Below are 12,841 nucleotides of genomic sequence, written 5' to 3'. Positions count from 1 at the left end.
TGGCTCACGCCTGTAATCCCAGCACTTTGGGAGGCCGAGGTGGGCGGATCACCTAAGGTCAGCAGTTCGAGACCAGCCTGGCCAACATGGTGAAACCCTGTCTCTACTAAAAATACAAAAATTAGTCGGGTGTGGTGGCAGGCGCCTGTAATCTCAGCTACTTGGGAGGCTGAGGCAGGAGAATCACTTGAACTCAGGAGGCAGAAGTTGCAGTGAGCCGAGATCGCGCCACTGTACTCCAGCCTAGGGGACACAGCGAGGCTCCACCTCAAAGAAGAATAAGGTTGAAGAATGAGTAGAAACTAGGCTGTGCGTGTGTGTGTATTTGTGTGTGTTAGGAGGGAAGAGTTTCTAGGTAGTGGGAAAGCATGTGCAAATAAGTTGAGCAGCTATACTAAAAGCTGCCTGGGGGCAGGGATCTTGTCTCTTCATCACTGCATCTCTATTATACGACATCATCTCTGCATCTCTATTACAAGACACAGAGCCTGGCAGAGAGAAATTGTTACTGGAGGAAATGAATGAATCCCGGGCATCTTCTATATAGGTTGGTGCAAAAATGATTGCAGTTTTTGCCATTACTTTTAAATGGCAAAAACCATAATTACTTTGCACGAATATTTCCTATTACAGATGTCAATTCAAGTCATTTAAAAATTTTCTCCTGAAGTTAACTGCCGCATGATTGCTCTTATTCATATTAGGTAGCATAGGCAAAGCTGCTAGAACAAAAGACTCAAAGTAAGTAAAAGGTCAACCCAAGTTTATTTATTCTCACATAACAATACTGAGTGGATATTTAGGTCAGTAAGGCACAGTTCTCCTCCACTCAGGAATCTCCCATCTTCAGGCCTTGCCTTCTCCAGAGCCTGGTCACCATCTGCTTCCAGTTGGCAGAAGGAGTAAGAGCACAGGGAAACACCTGTTGGAGGTCTGTATGGGCCAGGCCTGGAAACTGTGCACACCTCTTCTGCTCACTTTCTGCTGGGGAGAGCATAGGCACAGAGCCACACTTATTTTACTTTGAGAATGCAGTGTAGGTGTATGTCCAACAAAGAAAATAATAATTCGGTAGACAACTAAGTCTCCACTCCAATATTCAATTACTTACGCTCTAGTATGTCTCAAATTAACCTAGATAGAAACGAACTCTGAATCTTCCACCTCCATCAAGTTTTTCACTCATTCAGTGGCATCATTATCCATCCAGTTGCTTAAGCATACATGTGAAAGTTATCCTTGGTCTGTTTCTTATCCTCCTCTTCCACATCTAATCCTTCAGGAAGTCCTGACAATGTTACCTCCGGAACATGTCTTAAATCCATCTTCTCAGCCAGGCCCAGTGGCTCACGCCTGTAATCCCAGTACTTTGGGAGGCCAAGGGAGGTGGATCAATTTAACTCAGGAGTTGGAGAGCAGACTGGACAATGTGGAGAGACCCCATCTCTACAAAAAAATACGAAAAATTAGCCAGGCATGGTGGTATGCCCCTGTAGTTCCAGCTACTCAGGATGCTGAGGTGGGAGGATTGCCTGAGTCCAGGAGGTCTAAGTTGCAGTGAGCTGTGATCATGCCACTGCACTCTAGCCAGTGGCACCCTATTTAAAAAAAAAAAAAAAAAAATCCATCTTCTCTACACCTTTACTGCCACCTCTTTAGTTCAGACAGTGTAATAATCTCTCAACTGCATTATTCTCCAATAGCCTAATAGCTCAATAGCTCTGTTTCCATTCTTGCTTTCCTATATTCCATTCTTTACAAAGCAGAGTGATATTTTAAAACAAATTTGATCACAGCACTCTTTAGTTTAAAACCTTACAATAGCTTAGAATAAAATCCAAAGTCCTGATTATGACCCCCAAAGGCCACATATGATGAAGCCACTGCCCACATCTCCAACCTCATCCTTTTTATACTTTAAAAAAAACTTTTTTTTGAAATAGAGACGGGGTTTCACCATGTTGGCCAGGCTGATCTCGAACTCCTGACTTCAAGTGATCTGCCCACCTTGGCCTCCTGAAGTGCTGGGATTACAGGCATGACCCACCACGCCCGGCCTCCAACCTCATCCTTTATCAGTCTCCTCCTACTCGATCTACTCCAGCTACAATGACCTTCTTGCTGATCCTTGAACATATTTAGCGTATTTCCACCTTAAATTTTTTACCCATCTGCCCAGAAATCTTTCCTTGGATTTCCAATAGCCAGCCCTTTCTCATTCCTCAGGGGTCTCAGCTTAAATGTTACCTCCTGAGATTCCTTCCTTAATAATCTAATACGAAGCAGTCCCCACATCCCGTTATTATCTTACCTCAGCATCCTGTTTATGTTCTTCTCAGCATCAGACTCGGGCTTTTTCCTGTTTATTACCTACTTCCTTTTCCTGAAAGATCCATGTGCCGGTACCGTGTCTTGTTCCTGTTTCTCCAGTGTCTAGTAGATTTGGCATATACTGATGTGCAATTAATAAGTGAACGAAGAACCATTGAGAGGAGATTAGTCAAAAGCTCTTTCAAAGCCCTTTGATAGGTTATTGGTGGAGAGTAGGGAGCACAAATCTGGGGTCCCATTCTAACTTGACCAATTCTCGGCTGTACGCAAACTAGCTCTCTTGAGCCTCAGTTACCTATTCTACAAATTAGGGATGGGAACATCCGTACCTCACAACATCAAATAGCGCCCTTGTAAAGATGAAAGGAGGTAACGTAGGAAAGAACTCCATGTAAGGTTAATGCTCCGTAAACAGAGCTGCTACTGCTATTATATATTCTACACAATCCTGCTCCCTTAAGGCAGGATCCTTTAGGTGCTTCAGTCCTCTCTTCTCTCTCCCGGGTTGACCTCCACGGGTCCTCTCAGAAGAGCGTTTCCCAGGCCTGAATCTCTGCAGAGTGGAGATAAAGGCTGAGGCTCCAACGCACGCGCACTCACGCGAGTCCGGACCCATGACGTCATTAGCGCAGCGCCATCGCCGCGGAAGGTCCAGGGGCCTGTTCTGTAAGCGGCGCGACTTAGGGAGGCCCAGGCGGGCGCCTGCAAGTCGGGTGCGCGGCTCGGGGGCGGCTTGGAAACCCCAGCGGAAGGCAGCAAGGGGCGCGTGGGGCAGTGGAGTCACGAAGCTGGGCGGCAAAAGGGGCGGCCCGGAGCTCCCGTGGAGCACAGCGCGTGCGTGAGGGCAGCCGGCGGGGCTGCCCGGCGCGGGTGTCCCGGCGATGTGTGGCGCTGAGGCGGCGGCGGGAGCAGCGGCGCCGAGCTCTGCTTCGGCTTCGGCTTGGCGGCGGTGCAGGCGGCGGAGGCGGAGGCGCAGGCTACTCTTTAGGACCTGGCGAGCCCGGGTCTAAGCGGCGGCCCCACGAGGCCCCTGCACAGCGCCCCGGGTGAAGGCCCTCCCCGCCTCGCCCTACCCCGGGAGCCTGACTCCCCAGCCGGGGATGAGGCTAGGAGGCGGCCGCGCGGGGCCCAGCACAAAGACTTGTCCCCAGGGGCCGCCGCCTCGGCCGCTGCTGCTGCCGCCAGCCTAGAGCCGCCCGCCGAAGCAGAGCCGGCTCCGGGGTCCTCATCCCCACCGGTCCCGAGGGGCTGCTGCCTCCCATCCCCACGAGGCCCAGGGGCCCGAGTGCCGAGCCCTTTGCTTCCTCGGCCGCGCGGGGACAGGGCGGCTGCGCAGCCTCTGCCTCTCCCGGCTGTGGGGGCCCCACTGAGTATGTCAGAGGAGAGCGACATGGAGAAAGCCATCAAGGTAAGGGGAGGTGCCCCTCTTCCCACGCGTTGTCCTGTGGCGTTCTTCTCGGCTTCAGCCTCAGAAAGCGGGGAGATTTTGCAGTGAGAGGTTCCATCGACTCCTGGGTTTCGGTCTCCTCTGGATTCCGTGGATCGCGCTTTACAGCCCTGGGGCCAAGGGTGTGGGTGTACGTGTGGGTGTGTGTCCGACTCCCACCAGCTTCCTTGGTGAGTGACTTGTGCTCAACTAGAACGGAGGTGAGTGTTCTGGAGACACTATCAAGTGTCAATGAATGGGACGAAGAGAGCCCTGCTACTACTACACGTTTCGATCACTCCCCAAGGGCCGCCGGCATTTGCTTCCGGATGGTCTACAGCACTTGGAGAGTTGGAATGTATCCATCCCTCCCGATTTGTTTGAAATCAACCTTCTGGAAATCTGCAGATACAAAACCTGTCCTTTGTCGAATAGGTTGTCCTTACTTTTCCGTGTGTTCTCCCCCTTTTCTCTTTCCTCTTCTCTCTCCTAGGAAGCATTGAATTTACTTAGGAAAAGTTAACAGTTCCTGTGACTTAACTGCGCTTAAACCCAAAGAAAAGCAAATGTGTATTCGAAAATTACACAAATAAAATAAGTTTTCTAAAACCTGTTCTTAATTTTTTTTTTTTTAAGGCACATTTTGCCCACTTAGGGCCAGGTACCTGTTTTGACAGCTGTAGCTAAGAAATTAGTCTCATGAAAATTAAACAAGCTTAAAGTTTGATGTGTTATTTATTTACTTGCAGTGTTAAGTCAACCCAGTGCATTGAATAATTTCATTTTATCTGTAAGGACAGGCATCTGTTGTCAACTTGGGGTTATTTTCCCCTTCAAGACAATGACTATAGCCAGTAACTGATTAAGAATTTACGCTTCTACCAATTCTTTAGGTGGTGTATATAGTTGCTCAAAATCATCAAGTCATTCCAAAGAAACTTAACCCTTTAAAGGAGATACCAACATATATACATTAAGGAAGACCAGGGTTTTTTTTTTTTTTTGGAGACAGAGTCTCACTCTGTCCCCCAGGCTGGAGTGCAGTGGCGTGATCTCGGCTCACTGCAAGTTCTGCCTCCTGGGTTCACACCATTCTCCTGCCTCAGTCTACTGAGTAGCTGGGATTACAGGTGCCCGCCCACCACGCCCTGCAATTTTTTTTTTTTTTTGTATTTTTAGTAGAGACGGGGTTTCACGGTAATAGCCAGGATGGGCTCGATCTCCTGACCTCGTGATCCACCTGCCTCGGCCTCCCAAAGTGGTGGGATTACAGGCGTGAGCCACCGTGCCTGGCCCAAGGAAGACCAGGTTTTTAATCATAAAAATAAAGATTCTATAAGACTGCTTTGATATATCCTTTTCTTCTTTTTTTTTTCTGAGTCGGAGTCTCGCTCTGTCGCCCAGGCTGGAGTGCAGTGACACACTCTTGGTTCACTGCAACCTCCGCCTCCCAGGTTCAAGTGATTCTCCTGCCTCAGCCTCCTGAGTAGCTGGGACTACAGGCGTGTGCCACCACACCCAGCTAATTTTTTTGTGTTTTTAGTAGAAGTGATGTTTCAGTGTGTTAGCCAGGGTGGTCTCCATCTCCTGACATCGTGATCTGCCCGCCTCGGCCTCCCAAAGTTCTGAGATTACAGGTGTGAGCCACCGCGCCCAGCCTTGGTTTGGGTTTTATTGGCACAGAGGCATGATTTGCTGCCTGAAGTTATTTAATTGGGTTGTGAAAGCGTATGTGGCCAGTTTTTAAGCATTATCTCGTGTGTGCCAGGTGGTGTCCTAGACACAAATGGTACAAGCCAGACTCCTAGATGTCCCTGTTGTCATGTAGCTTGTATTCTAGAGGGTGGTGTTACTGCTAGGTGGTTTTAATTAAGTGTGGAAAGGGTGAGGAGTACTATGTTAAATAGGGTAGTCCAAGGAGGTGACACTGTGTAGAGTTCTGATGGAAATGTGAGAGCAAGCCACCACTGTCTCAGGGAAGAGTATAACAGGCAGTGGGAACAGCAAGGACAGACCTTGAGGTAGAAGCAGGTGTAGTGTGGTGTAGGAAGAGCAAGGTTGCTAGAATGCAGTGGGTCAGTGGAAATGATGTAGAGTAGCAATGGGAAGCAAGTCACTTAGGGCCTTGTAGGCCATCGTAAGACCTTTGGCTTTGACCCTGATTAAAAGGGGAACTATAGGAGAGTTTTGAGCAGAAGAGAAACATAGTTCCACGGGATAAGTATACAAATAGGGCAGCAATGTCGCTTAGTGGTTGTTATAGTTTCTCCAGGTAGACTCAGTTGAAATCTCAGCCTACGTTTTTTTTTGAGACAGAGTCTCACTCTGTCACTCAGGCTGGAGTGCAGTGGTGTGATCTCGGCTCACTGCAGCCTCCTCCCGGGTTCAAGCAATTCTTGTGCCTTGGCCCTCTGAGTAGCTGGGACTACAGGTGCACACCACCACACCCGGCTAAAATTTTTGTATTGCTAGAAAAGATGGGGTTTCACCATGTTGGTCAGGCTGGTCTCCTGGTCTCAGGTAATCTTCCTGCCTCAGCCTCCCAAAGTGTTGGGACTACAGCCATGAGCCACCACGCCCAGCCTACCCTTTCTATTTTATTAGCTGTGTGTCTGAGTACGATGTCACTTCACTTCTGTCTTGTTAGTTTCCTCATCTGTAGACGGGATAAAAGCACTCCCCAGCTCATAGGGTTTTTCGTTTGTTTGTTTGTTAGTTTTTGAGGATTAAATGAGCAGAAATACCTAAATGTGCTTTTAATAATACCTAGGCCAGGCACCGTGGCTCACACCTGTAATCCCAGTACTTTGGGAGGCCGAGGTGGGCGGATCACCTGAGTTCAGGAGTTGGAGAACACTCTGGCCAACATGGTGAGACCCCCATCTCTACTAAAAATAGAAAAATTAGCCAAGTGTGGTGGCACACATCTGTAATCCCAGCTACTCAGAAGCCTGAGGCAGGAGAATCGCTTGAACCTTGGGGGGGCGGAAGTTGCAGTGAGCTGAGATGGTGCCACTGCACTCCAGCCTGGGCGACAGTGAGACTCCTTCTCAAAAAAGTAATAATACCTAACAGCAAGACCTCAATGAATATTAGCTCATAGCACTTTAAAGGTGCTTTACAAAGAGTTGTTTTTTTCACTTGACTCTTGCCCAGCCCAATTTTTTTTCTTTTCTTTTTTTTTTTGAGACGGAGTCTTGCTCTGTCCCCCAGGCTGGAGTGCAGTGGCGCGATCTTGGCTCACTGCAAGCTCCACCTTCCTGGGTTCACGCCATTTTCCTGCCTCAGCCTCCTGAGTAGCTGGAACTACAGGTGCCCGCCACCACGCCTGGCTAATTTTTTTGTATTTTTAGTAGAGACAGGGTTTCACAGTGTTAGGATGGTCTTGATCTCCTGACCTTGTGATCCACCCGCCTCGGCCTTCCAAAGTGTTGGGATTACAGGCGTGAGCCACTGCTGTTGGTATTGTGCGGATACCCAGCCCAATTTTCTTAAAATTTTTTTTAGCTTTTCTTCACTCAGGAGTACTCAATAGGTCATGGTGAATCTACACTAATTTGGGCATGTCCAACCAATACCTATTGGTGGAGCTGAAAATCAGTACTGATTAGGATGTACTGCTTTGGAAGCAAGCCAGCATTACATCAAATAAAAAACATTTGGTCTGTGGCATTGTGTTGTATTCATTGTTTTGTTTTTTTTTGAGGTGTTCAGCAGATGGTGAGCACTGAGACAAACCTGTAGTGTTCAGCTGGAAAGCTATTTTCCTGGCCTCCAGCCATAGCACTTGAACTCTTGCTGCCAGGCTACCTGAGAGTGGACTGATTGGACTTTAAGATCTCATCCTCCCTTATCCATGGTTTTGCTTTCCACAGTTTCAGGTACATATGGTCAACTGCAGTCTGAAAATATTAAGTGGAAAAACCCAGAAATCAATAATTCATAAGTTTCTTTTTTTTTTTTTTTTTTTGAGACAGAGTCTTGCTCTGATGCCCAGGCTGGAGTGCAGTGGTGCGATCTTGGCTCACTGCAACCTCTGCCTCCTGGGTTCAGGCAATTCTCCTGCCTCAGCCTCCTGAGTAGCTGGGATTACAGGTGTGCACCACCACGCCTGGTTAATATTTGTATTTTTAGTATGTTGACCAGGCTTGTCTTGAACTCCTGACCTCATGATCCACCCTCCTCGGCCTTCCAAAGTGCTGTAGTTACAGGCATGAGTCACTGCGCCTGGCCCTCATAAGTTTCAAATTATGCATTATTCTTTGCAGTGTAATGAGATCTCTTACCATATTGCCTGGGACATGAATCATCCCTTTGTCCAACATGTTCACACTGTATATGCTTCCTATCCTGTAATTACTTAGTAGTCATCTTGGTTATCAGAACGAACAGTATATATAGGGTTCACCACTATCCATAGATAGTGCCACCGCACTCCACTCCAGCCTGGCAGCAGAGCGAGACTCTGTCTCAAAAAAAAAAAAAAAAAGAAAGAAAAGAAAATCTTTTTTACGTTCATAGTAATGATCCAATAGAGGAGGGTATACTTTCTTACTTATTCTGTAAAGCTAGCATTACATTCATACCAAAACCAGAAAAAGGCATCACAAAAAAATATCTATCATGAATATAGATTTAACAATACTCAACAAAATATTAACAAACTGAAACCAGCAACATGTAAAAATGATTCTACACCAGATAAGGGAGTCTAAGTGGGTCTAAGTGGAGTTTATACCAGGAATGCAAGATTGGCTTAATATCTGAAAATCAAGTAATGTTACCATATACTACATTAAGAATACAAAACAAAAACCACATAATTAACTCAATAGATGAAGGAAAAATACTTAACAGAAACTCAACACCCATTCCTGATAAAAACTGTCAGCCAAGCCAGGCATAGTGGCTCAAGCCTGTAATCCCAGCACTTTGGAGGCTGAGGCGGGTGGATCACCTGAGGTCAGGAATTTGAGACCAGCCTGACCAGCAAGGTGAAACCCCGTCTCTACTAAAAAACATAAAAATTAGCCATAGAGACATGGGTCCCACTATATTGCCCAAGCTGGTCTCCAGCTCTGGAGCTCAAGCAGTTGTCCCACTTTGGCCTTCCGAAGTGCTGGAATTATAGGCATGAGCCACCACGACTGGTTGTGAAATATCCTTTTTTTTTTTTTCTGAGATGGAGTCTTGCTCTGTTGACCAGGCTGGAGTGCAGTGGCATAATCTCAGCTCACTGCAACCTCCGCATCCCAGGTTCAAGCAATTCTCCTGCCTTAGCCTCCCAAGTAACTGGGATTACTGGTGTGTGCCAGCATGCCTGGCTAATTTTTGTATTTTTAGTAGAGACAGGGTTTCACCATGTTGGCCAGTCTGGTCTCGAACTCTTGATCTTGTGATCTGCCTGCATCCCAAAGTGCTGGGATTACAGGCATGAGCAACTGTGCCTGGCCAAAATAACCTTTTATTTCATATTGAAGATGCAGCTTTTATGTGGGTGCAAGAGTGCTATAAGAAAGGCATACCTATAGCCTCTAATATTTTTTGAGAAAAATCAGTCATTGTGTCTTAAAGCAAAAGGAAGGTAAAGGATGTAAAGTTGGAGAATTTAATGCCAGCAAAGGATGGTTTGATAATTGTAGAGAAGTTTGGCTTAAAAAATGTCAGAGTAACAGGAGAAGCAGCTTCTGCTGAACAGGAGGTGGCAAACAAGTTCCCAGATGCCATTAAGAAAATCATTGAGGAAAAAGGATGTCTGCTTGAATGGGTTTTTAATGCAGACAAAAAAGCCCTATTCTGGGGAACACAATGCCACAAAGGACATTTTTTAGTAAGGAACAGCAGTGAGTGCCGAGATTTAAGGTAGGAAGAGCTAGGTTAACTTCTGTTTTGTGTAAATGCAGTCAAGTTTATGATCAGGACTACCCTTGCCTATAAAGCTGCTAACCTCTGAGCCTTGAAGGGAGAAGATAAAACATCAGCTGCCAGTCTGTTAGTATCAAAAGAAAGCCTGGATAATGAGAACGCATTTTCTCTTTTTTTTTTTTTGAGATGGAGTCTCGCTCTGTGGCCCAGGTTGGAGTGCAGTGACGTGATCTCGACTCTCTGCAAGCTCTGCCTCCTGGGTTCACGCCATTCTCCTGCCTCAGCCTCCCAAATAGCTGGGATTACAGGCGTCCGCCACCACACTCGGCTAATTTTTTGTATTTTTAGTAGAGACGGGGTTGCACTGTGTTAGCCAGGGTGGTCTTGATCTCCTGACCTTGTGACCTGCCCGCCTCGGTCTTCCAAAGTGTTGGGATTACAGTAGTGAGCCACTGAGCCTGGCCGAGAACCCATTTTCTGATTCAGTTCCATTGATGCTTTGTCCCTGAAATCAGGAAGTACCATGCCAGTAAAGGACTACTTTTTTTTTTTTTTTTTTTTTTTTAAGACAGAGTCTCGCTTTGTCCCCCAGGCTGGAGTGCAGTGTCATGATCTTGGCTCACTGCAACCTCTGCCTCCCGGGTTCAACCGATTCTCCTGCCTCAGCCTCCCGAGTAGCTGGGATTATAGGTGCCTGCCACCACACCCAGCTGATTTGTATTTTAGTAGAGACAGGGTTTCAGCATGTTCGCCAGGCTGGTCTTGAACTCGTGACCTCAAGTGATCCACCTGCCTCGGCCTCCCAAAGTGCTGGGATTATAGGCATGAGCCACCATTCCCAGCCAGGACTGCCTTTTAAAGTTCTTTTGATACAATGCCTCTGGCCACCCAGAATCCCATGAGTTCAACACTAGGCTTTGAAGTGGTCCACTTGTCCAGAAACAGTGTCTCTAATTCAGCCTCTAGATCAGGAGGTTGTAAGGACTTTTTTTTTTTTTTTTAGAAAGAGTCTGGCTCTGTCGCCCAGGCTGGAGTGCAGTGGGGTGATCTCGGCTCGTTGCAACCTCTGCCTCCCAGGTTCAAGCAATTATCATGCCTCAGCCTCTCGAGCAGCTGGAATTACAGGCATGCACCACAATGCCTGGCTAATTTTTGTATTTTAGCAGAGATGGGGTTTCACCATTTTGCCCAGGTTGGTCTCGAACTCCTGGCCTCAAGTGATCTGCCCGCCTCGGCCTCCCAAAGTGCTGGGATTACAGGCTTGAGCCACTGTACCTGGTACAGAACTTTCACGACTCATTACATGGGATACTCTGGAAAAGACTCTTAACACCAAGGAAGAGAATCCTGATAGTACGTCCTGAAAGTCTAGAGGGATTACACCACGGAAGATGCCATTGTTATAGAAAAAGCTGTGGAAGCCGTCAAGCCTGAAACAATAAATTCCTGGTGGAGAAAACTCTGTCCAGATGTGCATGACTTCATAGGATTTATGACAACTGGTTAAGGAAATCATGAAAGAGATTGTGGATATGGCAAAAAAGGTGAAGGGTGAAGAGTTTTAAGGTACAGATCTTGGAGAAATTCAAGAGCTAATAGACACCACACCTGAGGAATTAATAGAAGATGACTTGATGGAGATGAGTGCTTCTGTGCCAGACAGTAAGGAATAAGAGGTACAAGAAACAGGGGCAGGGAAAAATTGACATTAGACAATTTGCCAGAAGGGTTCCAATTATTCAAGACTTCCTTTGGCTTTGTTTATGGAATATGGAATGGACCCTTCTCAACTGGCACTGAAATGAAAGCGAATGGTGGAAGAAGGATTAGTCTTGTATAGAAATGTTCTTAGAGAAATGGAAAAACAAAAAAGTCAGACAGAAATGAGGATGTATTTTTGTAATGTTACACCAGATGTGCCTGCCTCTCCGGCCTTCCTTTCCATGCCCTTCACCTCTTCTACCTCTGCTACTCCGAGACAGCAAGACCAACCAACTCCTTTCTTTCCCTCAGTCTGCTCATCCTGAAGATGGGTGAAGACCTTTATGATGATGCGCTTCTACTTAATGAGTAGCAAATATGTTTTCTCTTATGATTTTCTTAACATTTTTTCTCTCTTACTCTATTGTAACAATATAGTAGCAGTACATATATAAAATATGTGTTAATTGACTTTCTGTTGTCAATATGGTTAACAGGTTATTAATAGTTAAATTTTGGGGGAGTCAGAAGTTATATGTAGATTTTTGATTGCCCATGGTGTCAGTGCCCTTAACCTTCACGTTGTTCAAGGGTCAAGTATATTATCTTGTCTATGAACGTAGTAGAGCTCCCCATTTCTTTAGGGCTTCTTCAGTTTCTCTAAGCAGTGTTTTCTAGTTTCCAGTGTATATAAATCTATAAATCTTGCCCTTTGATAAATTTATTCCTTTTTTTTTTTTTTTTTTGAGACAGAGTCGCACTCTGTCTCGCAGACTTAAGTGCAGTGGTGCAGTCTTGGCTCATGTCAACCTTTGTCTCCCGAGTTCAAGTGATTCTCCTGCCTCAGCCTCCTGAATATTTGGGATTACAGGCTCGCTCTACCATGCCGGGCTAATTTTTGTATTTTCAGTAGAGACAGGGTTTCACCGTGTTGGCCAGGCTGATCTTGAACTCCTGACCTCAGGCAATCCACCTGACTTGGCCTCCCAAAGTGCTGGGATTACAGGCGAGAGCCACCGCGCCCAGCCTGATAAATTTATTCCTATTTTCTTATTCACGCCTGTAACCCCAGCACTTTGGGAGGCTGAGGCGGTCAGATCACGAGGTCAGCAGATCGAGAACATCCTGGCTAACATGGTGAAACCCTGTCTCTACTAAAAAAAATACAAATAATTAGCCGGGCGTGGTGGCGGGCGCCTGTAGTCCCTTTTATTCAGGAGGCTCAGGCAGGAGAATGGTGCGAACCCGGGAGGCGGAGCTTACAGTGAGCCGAGATCGTGCCACTGTACTCCGGCCTGGGCAACAGAGCAAGACTCTGTCTCAAAAAAAAAAACAAAAAGAATGGAATTGTTTTCTTCATTTCATTTTTGGATTGTTTGTCGCTAGTGTATGGAAATACAGTTGATTTCTGTACATTGATTTTGTATTTTGTATCCTTAGTACATTTGCATACCAGTTCTTATAGATCCCTTAGGATTTTCTACGTATAAAACAAATTTTTTTTTTTTTTTTTTTTTT

The 12,841-nt window shown here is 46.3% G+C and overlaps 2 protein-coding genes across 5 annotated transcripts in view; one reads left to right on the top strand and one right to left on the bottom strand.

Annotated features, from left to right (window-relative positions):
• Positions 1 to 746: 746 nt before the first annotated feature.
• On the bottom strand, positions 747 to 3,593 carry LOC108544648 (uncharacterized). Its single transcript, XM_017895872.1, has 3 exons — positions 3,567 to 3,593; positions 2,312 to 3,337; positions 747 to 1,446 (listed from the first exon to the last, which is right to left on the bottom strand). Exons 1-2 carry the CDS (start codon positions 3,591 to 3,593, stop codon positions 2,729 to 2,731), a joined length of 636 nt encoding a protein of 211 aa, XP_017751361.1. The 3' UTR covers positions 747 to 1,446; positions 2,312 to 2,728.
• Positions 2,959 to 12,841, top strand: part of MAPKAPK5 (MAPK activated protein kinase 5) — a 54,703-nt gene continuing 44,820 nt past the window's right edge. Inside the window, exons 1-2 of one of the 4 annotated variants that reach the window (XM_017847309.1) lie at positions 3,687 to 3,739; positions 7,464 to 7,638. Coding sequence is in view for 2 of the 4 variants with exons in the window: in XM_017847305.1 (XP_017702794.1) it covers positions 3,704 to 3,739 (36 nt within the window). In the remaining 2 variants the exon portion in view is untranslated. Of the gene's footprint in view, positions 3,740 to 7,463; positions 7,639 to 12,841 lie in introns of all 4 variants that reach the window. The other 3 variants (XM_017847308.1, XM_017847305.1, XM_017847301.1) reach the window with 3 other exon arrangements.

The sequence above is a fragment of the Rhinopithecus bieti genome, unplaced genomic scaffold (assembly GCF_001698545.2).
Source record: "Rhinopithecus bieti isolate Rb0 unplaced genomic scaffold, ASM169854v2 scaffold_947, whole genome shotgun sequence".
NCBI lineage: Eukaryota > Metazoa > Chordata > Mammalia > Primates > Cercopithecidae > Rhinopithecus > Rhinopithecus bieti.
The sequence above is the reverse complement of the archived record's forward strand: the minus strand, read 5'-3'. Positions and strand labels throughout refer to the sequence as shown.